The 26,539-nt window shown below is 45.1% G+C and overlaps 1 protein-coding gene across 1 annotated transcript in view; it reads right to left on the bottom strand.

Moving 5' to 3' along the window:
- Positions 1 to 1,047: 1,047 nt before the first annotated feature.
- The window catches only part of AHSG (alpha 2-HS glycoprotein), a 92,934-nt gene continuing 67,442 nt past the window's right edge, over positions 1,048 to 26,539 (bottom strand). Inside the window, exons 6-7 of the mRNA XM_078666528.1 lie at positions 14,326 to 14,403; positions 1,048 to 2,717 (exon numbers count right to left, since the gene is read on the bottom strand). Of these exons, the coding sequence (XP_078522654.1) occupies positions 2,436 to 2,717; positions 14,326 to 14,403 (360 nt within the window). The 3' untranslated portion in view covers positions 1,048 to 2,435. The remainder of the gene's footprint in view (positions 2,718 to 14,325; positions 14,404 to 26,539) is intronic.

The raw sequence follows: 26,539 nt of genomic DNA, 5'->3' as shown, positions 1-26,539 counted from the left end.
TGGGCTAAGGTATATAATGTACCATTTTAAGTTATCTATTTTGTGAATCCAGAGGGTTGGGGCTAGGATACAGAGGATGCAGAGGGAGTAGGGCATGAAGTACAGGGTTAAGTGTATATGCTGTAGGTTTAAAATTGTGGGACCGGGGATTGAGGCTAAGTGTAGATTGTATAGTGTTAAGGATTTTGGTATGGGTTGGATGCATAAGGTTAAAACATTGGTCGGTAGATTTACAGATTTGGGATATATGACTTGGATTTAAGGGGCTAGGAGTGAACAGTAGAGGGTTAACCCCTATGTTTATATTTGATAAGTGTCACTGTTGCTGTCTATCCATATGAGGGAAACAATAAAAAGTGCCACTTTTTACAGTAACACCAAGCTCAATTATTTTCCATTCAAAACAGTACAATTAAAAGTGATGCAATTATAAGTGTTAAAAGTAAACTGATGTTTTTGTCTGAGCTAAACATTGAATTAACATGTTGCAACCAGCTACTCTGGAATAATGGAGATAAGTAGAATTAAATAGTGCATTTAGTTACCATTAAATACATGGCAGAATTTTTTTTTAGGGATGTTGTAACATCATATTAGAAATGCATTTTTGCCTAAGTGAACTTGCTGATGAAGTGAGACAATAATTATCTTTATTTAATATGGGGTGAGGACACAAATCTATACACCATAGTTTGCTTCCCAAACTGAGAGTATAAAATACTTCATGAGGGACTTCAGAATGCTCCTAATCTACCCCTCGAGCTCCCCCTTATACACACACCCTCCGCAATACCTCCAGCTTGGAAACTTGCGAGCAAAATAGCTCGGTGAGTTATGTCCTTGCTGCTGCTGACATGTATTGCATGTCATGACTGGACATCCTGGTAAAGCCAAATATTCTTTCCTCCTTCACTTGCTTCTAAAGGGAGTTAGGTAAAAGTAATATCCATAACTTACAATGCCTAAAAACTGTAAAACGACAGTTTTAAGCACTATATAGATAGCAATTGTTAATAAAACTCATAAGCACAACATTAGGCAAAATAATTCTATTGAATATCTTTTATTCGAGTAGGTGCATACTTTTCTTTGATATTAATAAGGTGCGATTCGTAACAGTTTAATTTAGTCCATGAGTTTGCAAATGTGAACATGTCTCTTAGAATACTCAATAGTAAATGTTATTCGGTTACCATTTAATGCTTTTACATATTTCCAGTCCTTGCTATTTTGTGTAATCATTAATGGCTTGCATTCTTCCGTGGAATGCTGTGTTTCTATGTCCCCAAGATATTAAACAGAAAGTCTGTTACTCCCTGGATAGTAGTTACACAGCAGCTGGAGCAAAGAAAGTCTTTGAGTCAAAATGTGGAAAACCCCGTTCAAGTACCATCTACTACTCTGAACATTTAAAAGGCCTAAGCACAATTGGGCCAAATTAGGCCCCTAATTGATGTTTCTTTTTCATTAGGCTGTTATCCTGTGGAATGTTGATTAAATTCATTCTGTCATTTAATCATTTATTTAGGATTTTGTTGGGCTACCAGTAAATAGTGGGGTGGTTGTAAGGCGTCATAATAAAGCCAATAATATTGAACTACAAAAACATTGCATTTGCTACATCCTCTGGCACCACAAGGCAAAAGTAAGTGCATATTATAGCCTTATAACCGTAGCGGGCTATACCGGCTATTAAAGGCCCGCTCAAGCGTTAAAGGCCCGAGTCAAAGGAAAGGGCCTTTAACAAGGGCGCGGGACTTTAATAGTCTGTATAGCCCAGCTACGAAGGGCTATAAGGCTATTAGAACATTCTACCACTAGAGGGCAGAATGTTCCAACAGATAAAACAAAGGCCTCTCGGAGCCCGAGGGAGTTTAAATCCCCTCGGGCTCCAGAGGCCTTTGTGAAAACAACATTGGAATGTTGCTTTGCAGGCATTTACCAGCCAATAGAAGCAAGGAGCACTCCATTGTCTTCAATGGAGTGCTCCACATTCCAATGTTGTAATTATTGTTCTCATCTGCAGGTCAATATGAGACCATGATATTGTGGCCTACAACCCCTGGTAAACATGCACTTAGATTTGAGACTGTAATAGAGTCCTTGTTTTTATACTTAAATGTAATGATTTTTCACATTCTAAACACAAAACTCAATTTAACAGAATGTATTTGAATAGCACCAATTCATAGTTTAGACTAAAACTGTGGAGAACCTTCCCTTAATCAATTAATTCATTTCTTTCATTACTTCTAACACACGTTCCAAACATTCAGACTCTGGGCACACACATATTCTCCATGCTCTGATAGGTGAAGTTACACAGAAATAGAATATGCATTGCTGTAATAATTTGTGGTCATCAGAGAGTGTATTTCAACATTGAGCACCAGTTAACTAAAACCTTGTATATAAAAACCCTGCTTTGACTAAACTTAGAAAAATCTCTTTCTTCCTGGGCACACTGGAAGATGCACTGCAGGAATGGGCTCCGCGGCTAAGGATCTTTTAACGATAACATTGGTCACGGTAGGATCAGCGGGTGGTGCTGGTGGTGCTGGAGGTACGTCAACTGTTGGAGGAACCATCTCTGAAGAGGAGGATTCTCCTGAGGATGAGGTCAAGTGGACAGAATGGACATGGTGATGGCTATGGCCTGCCGCAGCAGGATTTACATTTGGAGCTGGGTGAGCGCCCGAAGAAGAGCTTGCTGCCACCTGAAAAAAAAAAGAAAATTGCTCTTTGGTCGCTTTTTAAAAAATATTCACCTTTTAGTGTACAACTTTCTAATGTTTCTGTTTTTCATTTCATTTCCTAACAAAGCAAGCCATCTCTGAAGATCTTTCCTTTTTCACTTTTGATTCAGTTCATTAACTCACCTAACTTGATCCATTCTCATGCATACATAAACTCCTTCCTCTGTTCTATATATTCCGTCCCACCTTCCTCTTTATTTTTGCCAGTCTTGTCTTATTTATCTTCCTAATAGAATCCAAAGTATCAGGGATGTGGCTAAAATTTGTACGTGGCTTGTGTTCCTTGAGTGTGGGTCATTAAAGTCCAAAGCAGTAAGAGGTGACGTGATGGTGCACCATCGATCTGATATGACATTTGAGACACCTGATTTGATCCAATAAAGAAGTGTGGGTTGGATACACCTGCTGTGTAAAGGAAATCATCATAGATCAAATTTGATGGGAAAAGTATAACATTGTGTGCTCTAACAAGCCATTATTATGTTTTATTATGTTGAATCTTGCTCAATCATAGTGCTATCAGATTGAATAAAGACTAACACCATTGAGCACTTTAGCACCAAACATTTGAACAAAAAGAGACATTACAAGAGGAAAATACAGCAGTGGTGAGTGTTGCATCACCAGCGAATAGTACTGAATTATTGAGGAGTTATGTTTGGGAAAAACAAAATTCATTAAAGTTGGATGCAAGATCCTCCACTGAGAAGGTATGTTAACTATGAGGATTTCGGAGTATATATTTTTGGGTGTCTGTAGGAGAAAGTCAGATTTTTAAGAACTTTCTTGTCTGAGTGTGTCAAATTGTATTACACCTTGCAGGAGATCTATTTGCCAATCAAAAGCAGCTGATAGAACAAGGACGTTTTCATATACTCTGAATGGAAATCACCCATTATGTGGGAGGCACGAGATACTGATTGAAATAAACAAAATAATTAAGAGAAATATTTCCTGTGAACCATTATTGGTACAAACCTGGAGAGGAGATTACACAGACATGACATGAGAAAGCATGGTGTTAAACTCTCAGAAGAAGTGGCAACGTGAAATACTAAAACAGTATAAGAACTTTGTGGTAGCATTCTTAATTATTGTATTTGTTATTGCCATGTACATTACTCTTTTCCGCTTTTCAGAAGCTTCAAGATTATTTCAAAAGATGAACAAACAGGGCTGCTGTAGAAAGCTGTGTATGTGTACAGAGAGTTAGAGAAGGTGTTCAGACCATCAAATAATGCCTCAAGACCTATAAGGAATGCACTTCCAGAGGAGGTTCAAAGTTCTTCCTTCATAATGCTTGTACCTCAGCATAGATAGGGACGGTGTATTGCCAGCAGCAAGCATTAGGCAGCTGAGCCAGCTGTGAGGAAAGATTAGTCAGTCAATATAATTCTGGTTGTGTCCACATAAAGTTTCTTTAGTTACACTAAGGATTTTGATCCTCCTACAGTGCTCGAAGGGCCAATAATATATGACCTGAGGAGCTCAATATAAAGGTAAGATACATTTTCTATAGCAGCGGTGAACCCTTGGGGGTTCGCAAAGACTACTCAGGAGCTCCATGAATGCTTAGAAAGTGATTTAATACTACCAGATGAATCAAGTATATATAAATAAAGAAACAAAATTAAAAATCGAAAACTTTTAAACGTTCTGTAAATGTGAAGGAATTTGAAACGGGAGGCGAATAAATGGGTTAGTATCCTCGGATTTATTCATAGAAGCAGTGCAAATGCATCATACAGAATACAGTATGGATAATGAGTGGCTTCAATTGAATTTAGAAAAGCTTAAAAATTCCCATTAAAATTAAAATCTTGATTTTTTTTGTAATTGTGAATTAAATCAAATATTTCATCATTTGTGTATTTTTTGATGAATGCTTGTTTCTGTATTTTTTGTGTGTATCGGTTTGTCAATCAAAGCATTGAAAATGCTGAGGCCGGGTTCCCCATCTTCTAGTAATGACTTGGCGGGGATCCCTGGGTTCCAGTAATGAATAACTGGGATTCCATTGAAGTCAGAAGGTTAAGAACCATTGTTCTACAGGGCTAATTTGTTCATATGGCCCCGAAACATGAATATATGCATTTTCAGTACAAAAGATAAGATACTACCCTGGAAATGAGCACAGCATTCATGGATGGTAGAAGCAGCAGGCGAATGAGTCCTTTCAAATAATTCAATAGTCAGAAGATGACTTTGATGACTTCATTCATTTGAGTGTTCAAGAAGAGCCTATATCCAACAACTCCTATTTTGCTCGATGTGTGTGGTGCAAGGAATCCACAAGGAAGCAGGGTACAAGTGTGATGTGGAACCATCAAAAAGGTTCCTTGGTTTCTCATAATGGTTTCAAAATGGAAATGTGGAAGGCACAGTGGAAATGTGGAAGGCACAAGTAGTGGAAGCCGCCGGGTATATTTGTAATGTGATGTGGAAAATATGCAGCATCATTAGTTAGGGGGTGTGGAGGGAAAAAGTTCAAATAGCTGCATTTTGGCACATTGAAAGGGCATAGAAGAGAAAAGCAAAAAGGGTATTTGATGATCTCTTATCTTCTCTCCTTTCAGGTTTCTCCATGTGCATACATCCTTTTCTAAATGGGTGAGCTTAATCTCTTACTTATAACGTTAGTTCCCCAATTCTATAATAATAAGAACTCTACGCATGATGAATTTGGAGCGCGTTTGCAATTCTTCTGTAGATTCACTGAGTGTACCATAATTTACCCACATGCACTTTGGACTGAGCTTACTGATCATAGGAACCATAAACTTACATCAACGTATTAACATTACATTAACATGTATTAATGTTGTCAATCCTTCAAAGTCAATAAATATAAACATACATTTCCCAAATGTTGATAACACAGTACTAATAATTTTTTAATATTGCTTTTCACTGGGATTCCTTCCCAATAGTGGATGTGCCTCATTTCCAAATAATTGTTTTCTTTAATTTAAAGTATAAGCAATTAATGTAAATATATATTTGTTTGAATTAAGTAACTCAAATCCCTCTTAATGTGAGTTTGGCAGGTACTTTGGCGTTAGTTTCTACTCAAATCAAATTTTCTTTATTTCGGCAAAAAAATGCCATAAAAGAGTCAAGCACAAAACATTACATTTATAAAAACATTTTTAAACAATTATACATATACATATATTAAAAAAGAAAAAAGGAAAAAAAAAATTTAAGCACATCCTTTAGAGTATACCAAATAACCTCCCTTTAAGAGGATCATCTGCTGGTTCAATTGTGAGAATATACATCATTCGTTTATAACTGTTGTCCCTTTTTTTTCCTTAAAAAAAAGATTGAATGTAAGAATCGGCTAACACTAAATATTATTACTTGGTTAGTGTTAGTTTTAAGTATTCTTAGAGCCTGATTACATGAGCTCAAACCTAACAGTAAGCATAGTGGTTTAATCCATCTTTTTCTGGGTATTGTATAAGCAGGACAGAAAAAGAACATGTGGGCCTCGGTTTCGATCTGTTTGCAGTCACACATGGCACATAATTCATCAGCTTCCAAGGACGGATCAATTGTCCTCCTTGACCATCGTGCTAGAGTTGTCTTGGTCAACAAATTGCCATACCTAAGTTTTAGAAAGAGGGTTTTGGCTAAGGGAGGTTCTATCTCATCCAGAAAAGTCTCGAATAACGGCTCATCCTTAAAGCTCAGAAAATTTGTTACCAGAGTTCCAGCAACTGAAGCATTTGTTACCCTGCTTACCATGCAACTCCAAAATGCCCTTTTTAAGATTAGTTTTGCGTTGGGCGGTAGAAGTTCCGGGTTTTCCCAGAAATGAATTAGACCTATTTCAGTAAGCCAAATCTTGACATGCTTTAACCATGGGATAGTTAATGAATTGCCATATTCCATAATTTCTTTTAACCCATCCCTATAGTCCTGTAGTTCGGGCACTCTCCATAATCTAACCCATAACATCAACGGGCGGATTATGGTATAATGGTCAGTTCTTTTGACGTTAAGATCCAGTTCAAGAGGTACTAAAGGAGTACCTCTTGGGACTCTTACCAGACTCCTCATGAAATTATTGTCCAAAACGCGAAAGGAATCTTTTGACCCTGGCCCCCAGATTTCTGCGCCATACAGCGCTGACGGTTGGACCTTGAATTTAAATAATTCGACTACTGGGGACACCGCTTTACTAGTGCTCAAACTTTGTTTTCTAAGGATTGGCCTAACATTCTGAATAAATGCTAGCTTACTTTTTTCCCTTTGGGCTCTCCAGGTGAGCTTAGAGTCTAAGGTAACACCCAAGTACGAAAAGTGCGAGACCGATTCTAATTCTGTTCCATCCAAAATTAAGCATCCTTTGGCTGTTTTTTGCGGATTAAGGGACATACATTTGGTCTTATTCCCATTTATCTCCAGGCCTTTCTTCCTACAATAACTACTAAAAGAATTAAGTAGTGCTTGGAGACCTCTTTTTGTTTGGGAAATCAAAATAGTGTTGTCAGCAAACAACAATGATGTCACCCTTTCGTCGTTCAGTTTTGGTGAGTCATTTATGCATCCTTCTAGATGTTTAGGGATGTCATTCACAAAGAGTGAAAAAAGTGTGGGGGCCAGAACACAGCCTTGGCGAACTCCGCGCTCGATAGGGATTTTTCGGTTAGTTCACCATTTGGACCCCATCGGATTTTCGCGAAGTTCCTTTCGTGTAGTTCTTTTATCTGAACCAAAAGGCTATTTGGCAATCCAACAGCATTCAATGTTTTCCATAGAAGATTGCGGGGCACTAAATCGAACGCTGCTCTCAAATCAACGAAAGCAACGTATAGATGACCCTTTTTGATGTGTACATATTTCCAGTAGAGACAGCAGAATCTAAATATCTGGTCAATTGTGCTTACTTTACTACGGAACCCAGCTTGGAATTTTGTTAAGATTGCATTCTCGTCCATCCAGTCACTGACACGAGTTAATATGTGTCGTGAATACATTTTCTGGAGGATGTCCATCAAGCTGATTGGCCGGTAATTAGAGGGGTCCGACCGGTCCCCTTTCTTGTAGATTAAAACAATTTCTGCCCCACGCCAACTTTCTGGGAAATCTAAGCAAAGGGATAATATATTACACAAGTAGTTTATATATGGTGCCCAGGTTGTTAAGTCATGTTTATAAAGATCGCCAGGGATCTTGTCCAAACCTGGTGCTTTACCTGACTTTACTAAATTAATTGCCGATTCTGTTTCGGCTATTGTAAAACCCATACACTCTGTGGGGTATTCAAGACATGGAGCATCCACATCTGTTCCGTTATCTTCATATTTTTTGTAGAGGTTGGTAAAGTGGTTGACCCAAGTTGATTCATCCAAATGGACGTCTTTAACCACTCTCCCTACGTGGTTCCTATTGGCAACTAACCTCCAGAAACCAACATTGTCGTTGTTTTTGACAGCCAACAGCATATCGGCCCATAATTCTTCCTCCCAGGCTTTTTTGGAGGCCTTTTGTACTTGCTTATAATTATTCCTAGCAGTTTTTATCTCAGGTAAAATATTTGATTTTATAGCTAATATGAGAGCCTTTTTAGATTCCCTACAGATTCCGTCATACCATGGTTTGCTATGGGACAGATTCTGTGTATTTTGTTGGTTTTTTTTGGGCATTTTAGTTACAAGCATTTTTAAGTCGTTAAACATTTTTTTGTGCAAAGACATAAAATGAATGGGATTTCCTTCTATATCATTAGAACCTACAAATGAATCAAAGGACCCTGCAAGGAGTGTGTATATCTCCGCCAGGATCTCACCATGATCCAATATAAATGGCCATTTGAGGACTCGTCTGTTATTGCTAACATGAATCTCTGTGTTGACGCTATTTTCTGCTAACGGTGTACCCACATTACCCTGGAGCAACACATCTTCTATTAGTAGACTCAGTGGAAAATGATCGCTTTCTGTTCTATCCTTGACCTCAAAATCACAAATAAGGTGCCAAATAGGGATAGAAACAATTACAAAATCTAAATTACTCCTGTAATTATTTCTACTGAAAGTTGGTTTTTTCAGGATATCGGACGATAATCGTCCATTACAGGCCCTGAGAGAGTAAGCCGCACATATGTTTGTTATCTGAACTGCCAAAGTTGAACATTTAATCGGTTTGGCGTTCTCTAGTGCAGGGATTTTGTTTGCATGATCCTCATCTTCAAAAATTTCGCTGAGCCCCAGGACTGGTTCATAATTGCAATTTAAATCACCTGCCAAAATACCATAATCGTCTTTACTATCCAACCCACTTAGAAAGGAGTCTAATTTGGCTAGTGTTGGCGAGACTTTTGATAGAGGTGTTGGTCTATTGTAAACATTTATTAAATATAATTTTTTTCCCTTCGCGTGCAATGATCTTAAGCACTAGTATGTCGGGTGAGTTTACATCTACCATCTCAGTTTGAACCTTTAATTCAACTTTCACCCAAATTAAAAGACCCCCCGATGGCCTTCCACTCCTAGATGGGGTGGCGCCTATTCCAAATGATTTGTACCCTATTCTATGGGGTGTTACCACTGCCCATGTTTCTTGTAACAAGCAAAAGTCATTAGTATCAACAAATCCTGCCCATTCTGGATCCCTTAGATGTTTTGAGACACCAGCTATGTTCCAGGAGACCAACCTTAAAGGCTCTACCACATCAGCCAAGATCGTGGATTGCACTGCCGGAGTTGTCTCCTCGAACATTGGTTGGAGTCTCAGCAAGTCATCTTCCACAACTCCCAGTACATCATGTCCCATTCCATCCTCAACCCCAACATTTCCGTCCCTCAAAAGTGCATTTAATATGGGTCTATGCGAAACATTTAAACAACCCGGGGCAGCCCCAGTAACTATATCTTGGGGATTTCCCATGCATCTCAATTCATCCAACTCCCATATAGGTTGTACTGCGATTGAATTCTGGTGAAGACGGGCATCCCCAGATATACTATAAAAGCTTGGAGATCGTCATCGCGTCCAACAGGTCGCTGAATACTATTACTCGAACTCGAAGCTAGTGTAACCGCAATTGCAGCCGGGTTGGTATGAGGTATTGCTGTTGTTAAACAATTTGCCCCTACACTCTCCGTCCCTTCTATGCCAGCTGCTTTACTATCTACTCTGGTAGGACTAATTCCACTTCCATAATTCCCTCTGCTCATAGAGCGTCAATCACAGTCGTCTAGACCGTTGAAAATGTCATATCTGTTGGTGGTTTCTAGGGGCGTAAAAGGATTTAAGTAGTCCATTCTCCTATTGGAGGACAGAGTAGACCTTATTGGTACATGGTTCCAACCATAGGGGTCTAAGGCCAACGGAGGATGTGATGGATAAGAATTCATCCTAGCATCATATGCGGTTGAGGGACAGGCTTGTATTTGCATGGGTTGCGGAGGGTGGTACTGAGATGGAAAAACCACTGATCTGGGATAGAAGTATGTTAGTGGTCGGGGAATAATATGATTATTGGTGTTACCTGCATGCCAATTTAATATAAAGTGGACAGCGTTGGGATCCCTAAAGTTCACCACCACCACATCACCCTCAATGTCCTTATGTCTACCACGCAGCCACTGTGTTCAGCGAACATTTATAATGTCGCCGTCAATACCACTTGGAAGTGGCCGATTTAGCCTGAGCCAATGAATGATCTTATTTTTCAATTGGGCATAGCCTTCCCGCTTGTTTTCTTCTAATACGGGGACCCCTGTAAGGACAACAACAAAGGGAACTGCTTCCGGTGGTAGTTCTGGAAGTGGGACCCTATATGGTCTTCCCTGCTTATGCCTAAGGCCCTCTGCTTCCTGTGATGGTTTTTTTGATAGTGTTCCTCCTATCCCGATTGATGGTTTACAGGCTATAGTAGCCAAAGTCTGGGCAGATTGTGGTTTTGGCAGGGTTGATGATTGTCTCCCCCCTTTGTTATCAATTATGTTCATTATGGTTGGGGCCTTGTTGGTGGCAGAACTAGGGGCAGATGTAGTGGGTTGTGCAGGCAATGTATTAGTTTGTGTAATCATGTTTGGAACTAATAAGGTGGAAACATCCTTCTTCCCCAGTTCCTTTTCCAAATTCCCAAGTCGTTCTTCGACCTTATCCAATCTCTCTAGAATTACTAAAGAGTAACTTTTTATTAAAGTTTCGATACTTTCCAGTGTTACTGGAGTTTGGACTGTTTGGGATGTGATGGCATCTGGGCAGATAGTAATATGGGGATCCCCCTTAGAATGCGGAATGGCCAACGGTTGGGACATTAAATTTGAGGACTGTGATGCAACGATGACAGCCTTATCACACCCAGGAATAATTTTTGCCTTTTTACCAAAATCTGAGTGGCTTAATTTTGGTTGTAAGAATTCCCCCCTTTTCCGCCTTTTTTTTTGTAGGGGGCGGACCATAATTTCTAGCTAGCGGAATAATGGCTTTTGCCTTATTCCGTATGCTAATACGAGGTGGAGGTGCGGGGGTAATCTGAGCCTTAGTTGTTATAGGCTTACTAATACGAAATGTGGGCGAGGGGACAGTTAGATCTGATTTAGGAGAAGTGGCAGGAGTAAATGTACTGTCTCTAAATACTAATGGCAAGTCATCTGTTTGTAATAATCTTTCGTTGCCATTTGGGCTCCCTTGATCTATGGGGACAACAAGAACAGGTGACTGTGATACCGGCCTAATTTTCATACTTTCTACAGAACGACGGCGTTCTGCTCGTTGTTCTGCTAAAGTGGTCTCCCTCGGGTCGTCCTCCACTGATTTTTTAAAATATTTGTCCAAAGTGCCATTAGACGTCCCCCCTGCCTTATCGAGCATGTCTGTGTCCGCACTTAAGGGTAGAAATGACATTAATAATAAACAGCCAAAAATAACAGGACAGGCAGGGTAAACTTGATTACAACTTACGCAAATGGATACAATTGATCAAAGGGGTTTGTCCAGTCTCTTCGGGCCTCTTCGGGCCACAGAGGGCCCGCCCTTTGCCCGGGCTTAGCCCCGGGCGCTCCCGCGCAGCGGGATGCTTAGATTGCTTATATATAACACCCTTCCGTTGAGAGAAGGGGCGGGCCCAGAGGGAGAGCAGCCCAGGTGTCACGGCCGCGGGTTAGCCAGGGACTCCTGGGAAAGAGAGTCCCAACCCGATTGCTCGCAGCCCTCTGCCCAGGACCTCACAGGCAACAGCTCCAACGTGGATTGCAAACCCCTGTCGATGCGGGACCCGCGGAGCGGGTACCGCGAGGCGTAGAGAGTAAGTGCTGAAAGTGCAGTCCGTTCTGCAACAGGCGTCAGCAGCAGGCGTTAGGAAGGTCCCACGTTGTAGTAAAAAACAGGGTCTTTTATGTCGCTCCGGTAGAGGCGGGGCCCAGAGGGAGAGCAGCCCAGGTGTCACGGGCACGGGTTAGCCAGGGACTCCTGAGAAAGAGAGTCCCAACCCGATTGCTCGCAGCCCTCTGCCCAGGACCTCACAGGCAACAGCTCCAACGTGGATTGCAAACCCCAGACGATGCGGTACCGCGAGGCGTAGAGAGTAAGTGCTGAAAGTGCAGTCCGTTCTGCAACAGGCGTCAGCAGCAGGCGTTAGGAAGGTCCCCTAAGTTTCTACTTACAATAGTGATAAGAGGGCTGAAATTCGAGGTCTGGTGCTTGGATCTTGCAAATGTGTTCAGTTACATTGCACATAATGTGTGTGTAAAAACAAGACAAAATTACAGATTGTAAAATATTGGTTTCAAGTTGAGAGAAAATCAATGACATTTCAAAAGGATTTCCACAGAAGACCTCTGTTTCAAAGGTTGTGTATTTAAATCAGAACACACGGTCAACAGCCATGACTAAGAACAATTCACCAGGCCAATGAAATCCATGATCTCTTGAACATGCATGAGCAGCCAGCTGGTTGGCGAACAGAAATAGATCAAACCTGCATTTGTTCTACAGCATTGAACTTGGAATCTGTCCACAGCTCAACACTTAATCTTGCCTGGTGGAAGCATGACATATCAAATCAGGAATATCTGCTTACCACAACACCATAACTCACTTATCAACAACTAAAACATCCACAGGTTTGTATATATAGGTAAGTACAGGTTTACAGTACTTAAATCTACATATATGTAAATGGGCGTTATACATCTTCAAGGTACTAGGAATAGTACATTTATACTTAAATATAAGAATTCCTCCTCTGTGTTTTGGTTATGATATTCTGGTAAATTTGTATTCCTAACTAGATAATCCGCAACATAACTGGGTGGCCTGCATATTGAAGGCTCTACTTTTGTACTTCTCACAAATGTAATACGAATCCTAAGTGTCTGTGAAATATGCTGTACATGTTTGCAGCAAACTTTCAGAAACCTATCAAGGAAGGTCTCCTGAAAGCACACGATGTACTTTTTGATTTACCACAACATTTTTAACTACTGCACTACATTTCAGCTAATCGACTTGCCAAACAATATTTGGCTACGTTTCTTGTTGGCCAAGAAATAGTTAGGGAATTAAAGTGTATAGAGAAATCAAAAACAAACTAGGAAGCAGACACATGTTATATCTATGGAATGCTAATTTGTTCCATGTTATTTCATTCCACTTAAGAATGATAACAGGATTAATGCACACTGCAACTGAATTCCTGATGCTGTACTGTGTGGTAAACAAAACACTTAGGCCCTGATTACGATGTCGGTTGGAGTTGCCTCCAACCGACATCACTATCGAATGGGAACTGACAGACCTAAGGTCGACGGTTCCGACCCCTCAATTAGCATGCGACCACAGATGGTGTGGTCGCAACCTTCCATTTTTCAGTGGGAGCTTATGCGGCAGGCCAAAACAGCATGCAGTACAAGCTCCCCTTAAGAAATTTAAGTTTTGAAACATCCCTGCGCCATGTGGTAGGCACCATGAGGTGCCTGCTACATGGTGCAGGGATGTTGGTGACCCCCAGGGCCAAATGCAGAGGGCCAGAGGCAAAGGGGGCCCTACTTGGGGCTCCCAAAGTAAATTTCCAACAGCCTTTTCCATGCTAGAAAGGCCGATATGGAAAGGCTGTCGGAAACTAACGTCATAATTCTGGCAGTGGAAACGCCGCCCTTAATGGATTATGAGAAGTTTCTGACTGACGGACAGGGTCCATGAGCCTTTCAGATTGTGTTGGTTGGTCCTTCCAACTGCTGCCCCCGACCGCACACATCCTAATGCATCGGTCGGACTGCAGCAGTAAATGCAGTTCGAACCGCAAATGACTGCTTGTCTGTTGCAGTCTGAACCAAATCGTAATGAGGCCCTTAATGTTTAGACAAGTTAAAAAGTCTAGGATACTTACTCAAATCTATAGCAAATCAAATTGCCATTTTATAATTTTGTGGGTAGGTTGTGTCAAGGACACAATGACATTTCACAAAGCCCTTGTACATCATAGTCTTTGGAGGTTTTGTGTTGGATATTTCAATATCCTTTTCTAGTCACTAACTCTTTCTTTATACTCAGATCTGTACCTCAGAGAAATTACAAAATGTTAATCAGACGTGCTTGAGAATGTTACCTTAGGTTTCGAGGCGGTGCAGTTTACATGATTGAGTTCAGGATCAGCCTTGACAGTTCCAACACAGAATCCATATTGCTGTAAACATGTATAGAACAGAAAGAATGTAAGACTCTGAATTATTTTGTATTACATATCAAAGATAATGGAGCATGGAACAAATTACTATAGTATAAAAGTGCAAAATGTATAAAAAGATAAAATAATACTGAAATTCCGGTCAAAAACTACATATATTTATATACATATTATAATATATATAATCCACATATACACACTCCTAACATAGACACTCAGGAAGTGAAAAATAAATGTGTTCCAATCATACATTATTTAAAGCAACTGTGCTACTAACACACATTATTACTACAGTGCCAAAATCGGATTCAAATTTATTACCACAGTACAGCAAAACTGACATGAGAAAATCTCTTTTTACTGCCTCCCAGATTGCAATAAACAATAACTTTAAGGGTACCGTGGGTGGAAAACTCTGCTCCACCAGCGGCGTGTGTGGAGATTTCACTACTCTCCTCTCCGCTGAGAACATGGAGTAGGGAAAAAACTCAGACTCCGCAGTGGAGCGGAGTTAGCCAGCCCCGACCCCCCAGTACATTGGCCCCCCAAATAAAAAAATAGTAACAAGTTAATTTTAAAAAAATAAGTCACGTACCTGATTTGCAGCGTCCCCAGGCTGCCCTCCTCGTCACGTACATCTTGCACGAACTGTGTATGCACGCGCTCATTCATGCGCAGTTCGTGTAAGATGTACGCGACGAGGATGGGAGCAGCCCGGGGAAGCCACAATAGAGGTAAGTGTCTTGTTACTATTATTTTAATTGTGGGGCGGAGGGGGGTGGTGGAACGGAGCGGAGTCTCCCCCCAGCTCCGTGGACCTCTGCGTAGTTCCACTCTGCCAGCTCCGCTTGGGGTTACTTTACAGAAAGAGAAGAGGCATCATGACTCACTCGAGGATTCACCTTTCGTGAGTCATGGCCTCTTCATGCCCTCAACAATAATAAAGAGCAAATTACATTCTTCGCATCTGTATATATTACCTACTGGTGGTCAGCAGTAGGTACTTATAGTTAGGACCTAGTTTTCATTGGAAAAGCGTTTTTTTGATTTGGTGCCATTTGACTAATCTTTGCAAAATTTTTAAAACGAATAGGCCACTCACTTCAGCTGTTGTGTTGAATATTTCGAAGTGATCCATCAAGCGGGCCGAGAAAAAAGGGGGGTCCCAAAACGCTTTTTGTCCATGTTAATTTTCATAGGAAGCTTTAGACACGGCTACCGCCCGAACTACTGAACATAATTACACCAAATTTGGCAAAAAGGTAGCTCTTGGTTCAGACAGCACTCTTTTTGTTAAATGATGTCAATCCGTTCAGTAGTTCCTGAGAAATATAAAGATTTCTCAGATATACAACTGTGGCCACAGTGGATCCACAAACCCTCCCTATCTCGTGCCTGAGATCTGATTGGCTGCCAATGCTTCAAACCAGGAAGTGTTGACAGCCATCTTGTGACTCGGTTGAAAAAACAAGAAAAGGGGGCAGGGTAGACACACCCTGACCTCCTAGGCCTGTTCAGGGGATCCCACAGGGATCCACGAATCCGGCAGACTTTTTTTTTTTTTGTGTCCAAAAACCTTTATTGTACCTTCAAAGTTACACAGCGGAATGCCTACAACCCCATGGGCTGGCCGCCATACCAATTTGTTCATCATATTGCAGCAATTCAACCTCTTTGCCGACATATCCGGTACAGTAATTAGAATCGAAACAGCCGCAATGAAAAGGTACAGTACATGCATCCTAGTCCCAAACTGTACTGGTTTCTGGTTTTCCGTTTTTCAAGAAACAACAATAAACCAAACTAAACTCCAGGAATTACAATGTGGTCATTAACGGATTGGTATCGGTTGAGTATGGCTCTTTCGTGAAATGTCCCCCCCTAGTGTCCCCCCATGCCCACTAACCTACCTAAGGTGAGTGTCCGTGTACGTGAGTATATCCCGTCTAACCGTGTTCCCTCGTACCCTCCCGCTCGCGCCTCTGCGCAACCTCGTAACTTATCAGTCAGTCCCGTGTCTCATATCATCCCTTCAATACTGTCCTCCAGTGACACTAGCCCCCCTCCTCTTCTTCATCCGACACATCCTGTTCTCCCTCCGGTAATGGATCACAGATCTCCCCTCTGTATATATTCCACTTGGTCCAGATATTGTTCCACTTCCCCGGGCAGGCCCGGTTGGAATAGACCGCCCTTTCCGTTACCATCACCCTGTCCATATTCAAGCACCACTGTGTCTTGGTTGGCACCTCTGCCACCCCCAACGTTGCGCAATATCCCTTTTAGCTACCATCAATCCTACCGTAACCCAGAGTTGTCCATATCTAGAGAGATCAGTAGGTTCCCATATATTTAGTAGGCACCGTTTTGGCTCCGGTAGCAATGATATCTCCAGTGTCTGTGAGATTGTTCGTAGTATTTGCTTCCAATATTCCTGAATCTGGGGGCATTCCCATATGGTGTGAAAAAATGTGCCCTCCTCCCCACATCCACGAAGACAATAAGGGTGTTGTGACCTGTGGATGCGATGTAGCATAGTTCTAGTGTAGTACACCCTATGTAGTATTTTCAGCTGCACAAGTCGCAGCCGTTCGGAGATGCCCACTTCCTTAGGTGACGCTGTCGCCTCACTCCACTCATGTTCGTCTAGTTCACAGGTGTCCCCCACCCATTTCGCCTTTAAAGATGTCATTGGGTCTGGCAAGTTGTTAAGTAGTTTACGGTATGTGAGGGACGTTGCGCGTTCAGTCATAAAATCAGTGAGTAGGCGGTCTTCCAGCGGGGATGCTTCAGGTAGGTCTGCGTGTGGGGGCAGTGCAGCGAGTAATGCATGTTGTATCTGAATGTATCTGTAAAGCTCTCTTCCACTCATGTTGTACATTTCTCTCAATCTATTGAAAGGTATCACCTCTCCCCTCTCCCAAAGGTCCCCCACCGTGGATATCCCTATATTGTCCCAATGGGAAAATCCCTGGCTATTCCTCATGTTACCTAAGGCTCGAGAATCCCACAGTGGGGTAAGCTTCGTTATTCTCCCCTTCCATCCCAGAGCCGTTGTCGCTATATGCCATAGCATCACCATTAGTCTGGTGGGGCCCACCAGTTTGTGCATTCTGCGTTGGTCATACAACGGAGCCAATAAACTGTTAGTGCCCAATTGCGCCCTATCAGCCCGAAAGGCCGGTTCAGTCTGTGGAGTATGGAGCCACTGGTTTATGGGTTTAAGATGTGCGGCCCAATAATACAGTTTTAGATTAGGCAGCGCAATACCTCCGTCGTACCATCCTCTATGTAATTTGGGTTGTGCAATTCGTGCTGGTAGGTTCCCCCATAGGAGATTGGAGATCAATGCAGCAACTTTTTTAAAGAATCTTGGGGCCACCGGGTAAGGTGTGTTTTCAAGAACATACAGAAATCGGGGCAGTGCCATCATTTTAAATAACGTGGCCCGTCCTAAAAGCGTCAGTGGTAATCCCGACCAAAATTTAACATCTTGTTTGAGTCTTTCTAGGTGGGGTTTCAGGTTCTTGTCCATAAAGTCTGTGGGGTCTCTAGTAATCTGGATGCCTAAGTATTTAAATGAGGAACCAGCTATCTTCAGCGGGCAGTCCGCATCGAGGGCCGGGACCTGTCCCTTTAGAACATACAGTTCCGACTTGCTCCAGTTTATCGTATATCCGGATATCCTCCCATGGTTATTGCAGAGATGTAATAAGGCCGGCACCCCACGTTCTGGATCCGTGAGATATACCAGCATATCGTCTACATAGAGCGACAGCCGGTCCTCCCATCCCTCCTTCCAACGTATGCCCTTCAGCAAGGGTGTGGATCTAATAAGAGTGGCGAGGGGTTCCAATGAGATCGCGAACAACAATGGCGAGAGGGGGCATCCTTGTCTTGTGCCCCTCCCCAATGAGAATGTTCGCGAGATATGTCCATTTGCCACTACCTGGGCAACCGGGTCAGTGTACAACAATCTAACCCATGCGATGAAGCGGGGGCCAAATCCCAAACGCGACAGCGCCTCAAACAGGTAGTTCCACTCCACACGGTCAAATGCCATCTTGGCATCAAGGGCCAATATCACCGCTTGGGTTGCGATCGAGTCCGCCCTAGCCAATACTCCGTGCAATCTACGCAGGTTCAACGCCGTATTTCTGTGGGGCATGAATCCGGACTGGTCCGGATGTATAAGGGACGGCAGATGCGGCAAGAGCCTGGATGCTAGGAGCTTGGCAAGGATCTTGGCTTCTGCATTAAGCAGTGAGATTGGGCGGTAGGAGGAGCATTCCTCAGGCGGTTTCCCTGGCTTGGAGATGGCCACTATAGTTGCCATTCGCTGGTCCGTTGGAAGTGAACCTTTTCCTAGACATTCCTTAAACATCCCTAGTAGATGTGCACTGAGGGTCTCAGGCACTGCTTGGTACCATTCTATGGGTATGCCGTTGGGTCCTAGTGCCTTACCCGGGTTTAAGACTAGCAAAAAAATGGTCAGGGGTTCTGCCCACTTAACCCTCCTATACCTGAGCAGGGGACATCCTAAGATGAAAAGATAGCAACAAAAGGGTACCTAAGGGATTGATCCAAATTTAATTCTCAAACAAGAAACAATTAATTATCTTGTGAAACAGAAATTAAACATGAAAGAATTACATATAAAATTTATCCATACATATATGAGCAAACATCAAGGAAAACACAACAACTGACAGTCTATCTACAAATTATCACATATACATATATACAAATATACATCACATTTATAGTATCACGTAACTATGTACCCCAAACACAAAAAATATATATAAAAAAAAAATATATATATCCTAATTCGAATCAGTGCCTCCACTTCATTTGTAATGAGAGCACAATACCATGGTAGTCCCAAGAGTAAAGCACCTGGGGGTTACAGAGTCACCCCAGTCTATATTTGCATAGGTGCCAATCTGAAAAAAATCAAACAAATTATTTCATCAAAACAAGGGACTCCATTTGAAGCAAAAGGTGTCGACGCAGTCGCGGTCGCGTTTCAGCCAGATGATATAGGCTTCATCAGGACAATGGGTACTCTATTCATCTAGGTCCATACAAATTCACGAACAAATATCGGCGGCCAGCAAACACACCCACCCACATGGGGGGGTGCCGGGGCAGGAATCACAATCTGACCCCAGTTCAAAGAATTCTTCCTTAATCTTTACGCAGACCGTCCACTTGGATAAGGCAAGAGGAGGACAGGCGTGGCTAAACTACACGTCCTGCAAGCAAAAAGACCAAAGCGACACGGACAATCAGTGTTCGCCGCGGCGGGAATGCAACACCAATTCGAGGGACGGCAGATGCGGCAAGAGCCTGGATGCTAGGAGCTTGGCAAGGATCTTGGCTTCTGCATTAAGCAGTGAGATTGGGCGGTAGGAGGAGCATTCCTCAGGCGGTTTCCCTGGCTTGAAGATGGCCACTATAGTTGCCAATCGCTGGTCCGTTGGAAGTGAACCTTTTCCTAGACATTCCGTAAACATCCCTAGTAGATGTGCACTGAGGGTCTCAGGCACTGCTTGGTACCATTCTATGGGTATGCCGTTGGGTCCTAGTGCCTTACCCGGGTTTAAGGCTTCAATAGCCAGTTGGATTTCGTCAGTGGTAACGTCCGCCTCCAGCTCATTGGATGCGTCCGGAGATAACGTTTGGACCTCTATTGGTGCCAATGCATCTCTGGCCATCTCAGGGGTAATCATAGTGTCAGGGGTATAAACCCCTTCGAAGTGGGTTGCGAGCTGGTCCACTATGTGCTCCGGGTTCGTATGTACCCTCCCCTGACAGTCCCTTAATCGTTGGATTCCCCTGGAACTTCCTTCCCGTTTGTCAAGCCAAGCAAGCATTCTCCCTGCCTTGTCGCCCACTTCATAAATCCGATTCTGAGTGTCGGTTATTTGCCCTCTCACTTGGAGGCGTAAGTGATCATTGTACAACCGCTGCTGAATGTCAAGTGCGTGTAAGGTGACCGGAGTTGGGTGTTGTTCGTGTGCTGCCGTCAAATTTCTCAACGTTAATTCCAGTGTAGCTAGCTCCTGAGTTTGTTCCTTTTTGTACCCCGTGATCGAGTTTATGGCTTGCCCCCTCAAGACCGCTTTATAGGCCTCCCAAAGTACCTCGGAGGAGCGAACCGAGTCAATATTGTCATTGAAGTAGTGTGTCGTCGCTCTCTTAAGAGCCTTGCGAACTTGGGGGATCTTGAGATAAGTGGCGTGTATGGGGTATATGCATTTACGGGACCTCTTTTGAGTGAAGAGCGTGAGGGTGATTGGGGAGTGGTCTGAGATTCCCCGGGGGTGTATGTCTACTGTATCTATAAGCTGGAGCCCATCTCCCAGGGTCAGGAAGTGGTCAATTCTCGTCATACTGCCGTGTACTGTGGAATGAAATGTGTATTGCTTCACGTTGGGGCGGAGGAACCTCCAAATGTCAGTAAGACCCATGGCTGTCAAGAAGCGCTGGAGGCGGGGATCCCTCCCGTGGGGGCCAGTGCCGGGAACCTATCAAGTTGTGTATCCAAAATGGCGTTGAAGTCCCCCCCAAGGATAACCTCCCCCTCGGGAAGAGTCAGTAGAAATTCTCCCAGCTTCGGGAGTTGCACTGAATGCAGTGCCGGTGGGATATATACGGACACTATGCTAAGAAGCCTACCTTCCCATTGTCCCTGTAAAGCAGCAAAGCAGCCTTGATCGTCTGTCTTGGTTTGCAGAGGGATAAACTGTGAGGCCCTCTGGAGCAGTATACCGGTCCCCCTGGAGCCCGACGTGAAGCCCGAGTGGACTATCATCTTGTAGCCTCTTCTATCCATGGCTTTAGTTGCCCCCCCTGTCAGGTGTGTTTCCTGCAATAGTGCTAAGGTGGGTTTCTGTCTCTTAAGGGCGGTCAGTACTAGGCCTCGTTTCACCTTATCCCCCAGTCCCCTCACGTTCCAAGTCAGCAACCGTAGGGACGAGCCCCGTGTTTCCGAGTCTAATCCCCTTGCCCCGGGGTTCGGGTTCTCAGCCATTTGGGATTATGGGGTCCATGGTGTGATAGAGCTGAGGTGAGTCATGGGTGCGTGCCACGAACTTGTTTAGTGAAGCACTGAGGGGTCTAACCAAGGAAGTAAACAGTCGTCTTCCCCACCAATCTTTTATAATCTCCTGTGAAAACATAACTTTCTTCTTTGACCACACATGTGTATACCCAACTGTGTCAAAACAATCCCTCCCTTTTCCCCCCCACCCTGCATCCCTGCCTAACGGACTCCCAACTGCCCGCCCCCCAACTGAGCAGAGTGCTTAACCCATCCCACAACCAAAGTACTTGCGTGTAGGGGGGAGAGCGCCTCCCCGAGCAGGCGGCATCCCTGCGCGCTTCCGGGGCTTTACCATGCCAGTGTCCGTATGCAGCTTTCATACAGTGGTCTAATGTTCAGCAAGTACAGTCATTTCAGTCTCTAGAGGTCGGGTCATTCTTCTCCGCCAGCCCCTGCAGATCCGAGGAGAGGGGAGCCCTCCGCTCCCCCTCGACCTGATGTTTGCGATCCTGCCCTACTATCGTCCCTGTGGCCGTAGTTGGACCTATGTATTCGTCGTGGGTGTTCCGCAGTGCGCCATCCCTCAAGCCAGTCTCGGGCCGCTTCCGGGGAGTCAAAAAAACACACTTTTTTGTCTGCTACTACTCGCAGCCGGGCCGGAAAGAGCATCGAATAGGGCAACTCCTTTTCTCTCAGTGTCTTTTTCACCTCCAGAAACGTCCTCCTTTTCCTTGACACCTCCGCCGTGTAGTCCGGGAAGAAGGCAATCCTTGAGTTTTGAATCTGAATGGCAGGAGCTACTCGTGCCGCTTGTAGGATGGCGTCACGGTCCCTGAAGTTAAACAACCTTGCTAGTATTGGTCTTGGCGGACCTCCTGTCTTAGGTTTCCCCCCCGGCACCCTATGCGCCCGCTCTACCGAGAAGAAATTCGAGAGTCCCTTCGGCTGGAGCCTGGTTTTGATCAGTTCCTCCACATAGAGGTCCATAGCACCCGTGTCTTCCGATTCCGGCACGCCTAAGATTCGGACGTTGTTGCGTCTTGAGCGTCCTTCTTGGTCGTCCAGTTTGTCCCTGAGTAGTTTGTTATCCGTTTGCAGTCTTTCCACTGCCGTTTGCAGTTCGGACACATCCTCAACTAAGGTTTTGGTCACCACCTCAACCTGCTTGACCCTCTCGTTGATCTTCTGGAGGTCCGCCCGTATCAAAGTTATCTCCGTGGCCGTGGCGCCCACCGTTGCCTGCACCTGGGCCAGCGCCGCCAACACGTCCTCTAGTGTGGCCTTCTTCGGTCCCTCAGCTTCCGTCACCTTCCCGGTGGGCTTGCTTTGTTCTTGGGGAGGAATCTGCCTGTCATACGCAAATTTGTCCAATTTTGTTTGTGTTGTACCGTGTTTGGGGCCTCTGTTAGACATGGTCCTCTACTTACTAGCGTTCCTGTCCCCCGCAGTTGCAATATGTCAAGGCCAATAGAGGACCAATCACGTGCCCAGCTGCAGCTGTTCGCGTGGTGATTGCGACGTGGTCTTTGCAGCAGCCGGACCCAATGTCCCCCAGTGGGTTCCTGTTGTCTGAGCCTTTCTCAGGTGTCGACAGGGGCTCGTGCAGTAGATCACTCCATCTAGAGGCAATCAGGGTGGTCTCCCTTCTCCCGCTCGAGTGCAACGTGCACCGCCCTCTCTGGTCGTGGTATTTGAGAGTATTGCTACTGAGGCGGCAGGCCAAGCCTTCCCAGATGCAGTGCGCAGCGTTCAGGCTATTCAGGGCTCACACTCCAGCCTGCGCTGTACCGAGTATCCGAGGCTCACAGACCCGGTGTCACCCTTCCCTATTGTTGCGCTTTACCCGCTTCTTGCGTGCCGCTGTTTGCGCTCCCTCCATAGAGGGGTGGGGGGGCAGTCCACCACTCACCACCGGCACCGAAGTCGGCCGCCGCTCGACCCGATGCTTCCGTTAAGTCCGCTGCCGCTGACTGCCGTGTGTTCTCCGGTTCGCCTCTCCACCGGCAGCTTGGTAGATGGAACTGCTCCGGGTCCCGATGCTGGAGACGGGTCCGGCACTCAAGATGGCGGAGCCACCCCCCTGGAGCCGGGTCGTCTTGTCCGTCCCTTCCCGGGCCGATCCTGTTGTCGCGCTGACCTCCGCTGGGCACCGCAGGTCGTCACACTGTGTTCCGGGGTTCAGGAGGGTGGTCCGGCTGCGGACAGGCAGGTCATCCGCGGGGCCGGCACTTCCGGTCGGTCATGCCCGCCAAGGCACCTCTTCCTGTCGGATCCGATCTGCTAGCCACACCGCTGCTTTCAGGAGGACAATAGGCCCCTCCTCTCCCTCGTCTCGCAGGTTGATTTCGGGCTGTTTGCTGGCCGCCTCTGACTCCGAAATGCTCCACTGGGCGCTACAAGGACTCCGGGCACGGTCCGCCCCTTCGGACACCAAGAGTTTACGGATGGCGATCGCGAATTAATGTGGGAAGCCGCCTTTCCAGGGGAGTCTCCCTAAGCTGCGGCCGCCATCGTTGGCTGCTAGCCACGCCCCCCCCTCCGGCAGACTTTTTAAAAAAAAAGAAGCACTGGCTTCCGCCCTTCATTTACTTTAGGCCCCAAGGTGGGCCAGGTCCTGGGGAAATTGTAACTAGTGATGTGGGGGTTCGAGCAGGCCCCTGGAGTCCTGGGGACCACCACCTCCCTGGGACAATTTATTTTAATGCGAGGACAAGCAGTCCCCTGCAGCCTCAGGGGCCCCACCTCCCCGGGGCTACATTTACAAAAATACGTGGGGGGCTCCAGCCCCGCCACTTAGCCCCGGGGACCACCACCTCCCCGGGGTGAATTATGTGAAATGCAGGGGGCCACATGGCCCAAACACAGCCCCTGGGACCACCACCTCCCCGGGCTATTTTCCAAATGGGAAAGGGGCCTTGTGGCCCTCCTCCTGGAGCCATTAATAGCCCTGGGGACCCCCACACCACAGGGCCGGATCTAACAATGTCCCGCGGTGCCCACGCCCGGAACGTTGCAGTTTGCTATGGGATGGCGGGAGCACTGCTCTCGCCATCCCATAGCAAACAAGGACTCCACTTTGAACAAACAAGTATTTTGCTCTCGCTTGTTCAAAGTGGAGCACTTTACTTTTGACCCCCACTGAGCTCCATGTTAACAGCTCCCTGGGGTAGAAAGCAATGTCGTCTCCCACAGGAGATGGGAGCCTGCCAGGACTGCAGGGGCCTACACGCTCCTCCCGTGGTCTTAGAGAAGATGTCCATTCCCTTGGGGATGGGGTCCCAGGGGCTGAAAATGGCCTGGGGAAGGGGGCCGCTCGGCCGCCCTCTCTTAAAATAAAACAAAATAAAATAAAAAGAAATGGCCTGGCCCCCGGGGGATGGGGTCCCTGGGCCGAAAATGCCCAGAGCAGCAGTGTGCCAGAAGGCATGTTTGCAATGTGGTGTAGAAAGGGGGCTGGCCTGGGACCACCTCTCAGCAATCCTACTGTGTGGGGTTTACTGTAGGTAACAGGTAGGTTAGTTAGCCCCTAAGGACCCTCCGCAGTGAAGGGGACTTCATTCCCCAATTAAGAGCGCACCAGGAGGTGCGTTTGCAGAGTGGTGGAGAAAGGGGGCATGACCTGCTATCAGAACTCAGCAATCCTGCTGTGTGGGACTTACTGGAGGTAATAGTAGGGGTAGTTGGTCCCCAAGGACGTCTTTGGTGACCAACTAACCCTCCTGTTACCTCCAGTAAATCCCACACAGTGGGATTGCTAAGTGGTCTTCGGCGGCCACGACACCCTTTCTCCACCATTCTGCAAATGTGCCTCCTGGCGTACTATTGGTTGGGGGATGAAGTCCACTTTGTTCCTGAGAGACCTTGGAGGCGATGAACACCCTACTGGTACATCCTGTAAGTTCTACACAGCAGAATTCCTGAGAGCTGTTTGGAGGCCCAGGCTCCTTTCTCCACCACTCTGCAAATGTGACGGCTAGTTAAAAAACCTTAGAAAGTCACTAAAAAAACAAAGGTTACAGGGACGTTATAGTTAGCAAATAGAATTAAAAAAACCTTAGACATTCACTACAAAAACAATGGTTACAGGGACATTATAGTTAGCAAATAGAATTTAAAAACATTAGAAATTCACTAAGAAAACCACAGGTTTCAGGGACGTTCTAGTTAGGCTGACATTTCACTCGTACAAAATAAGACAAAAGTAGCCGTTATAGTTACCTCACATATTACATCACTCATGACATGGTCAGTGGAATCAGTGATGACATCTTAAATGACATCACGATGATCAGTGATGACATCATCCACATCATCTCTGGCGCACCCACTCACACCCCTAGAGAATCTTTTTTACACCCACTGCCACTCCCACACAACCATTCACAAACTCATTGACAGAGCCATACCAGTACTTACACAGCCACTCACTAATTCATAGATCTTCACATATATCCACTTGCTCACCCATACTGCCACTCATACACCCGCTCAGTCACCAATACAGCCATTGACATATCCACTCATATCCTGCCCATACAGGCACAGACACAGACTGAATGAGTCCTCCATGGAGCTATAACGGCTCAAGAAAATGTTACAGCATCTCTTACAGGACTAATTGACTCTGCCCCAGTGTCCTGAAAAGGTTTTTTAAAAAAGGCATAAGGGGGCATGGTAGGGACACCCTAAGACACTTATGTGGGTGGGTGATGATGCAGAGGGAGCAATTATAAAAATAGCTTTGGGCTAAGGGTAGCGCTGCACTCTACTGGGACCCCGTGCAGCCCTCCTCTGGGTACCACTATACTGCAGAGGAGCCCCCATGCAAACTTCCACCCTGTGGAACCACAGCACCATATTACTCAGGGAAGCTTGCATAGTGCTGCGGTACCATATGGTTAAAGCTTGTGTGGCAGCTCCTGTAGGAGTACCCCAGTGCCCGAAAAAATGTAAAGAAAAATATAAAAGAGAAGAGATGCAGGTTCGGCGTGCACAGCCTAAGTCCATGGCCAGCAGGGATTGGCGGTCACGTAGGGTGTTGACCGCAGGGCTTGCTCTTACATGCATCAGGGGTTGGCTGCATGT

Source organism: Lissotriton helveticus, chromosome 11 (genome assembly GCF_964261635.1).
Source record: "Lissotriton helveticus chromosome 11, aLisHel1.1, whole genome shotgun sequence".
NCBI lineage: Eukaryota > Metazoa > Chordata > Amphibia > Caudata > Salamandridae > Lissotriton > Lissotriton helveticus.
The sequence above is the reverse complement of the archived record's forward strand: the minus strand, read 5'-3'. Positions and strand labels throughout refer to the sequence as shown.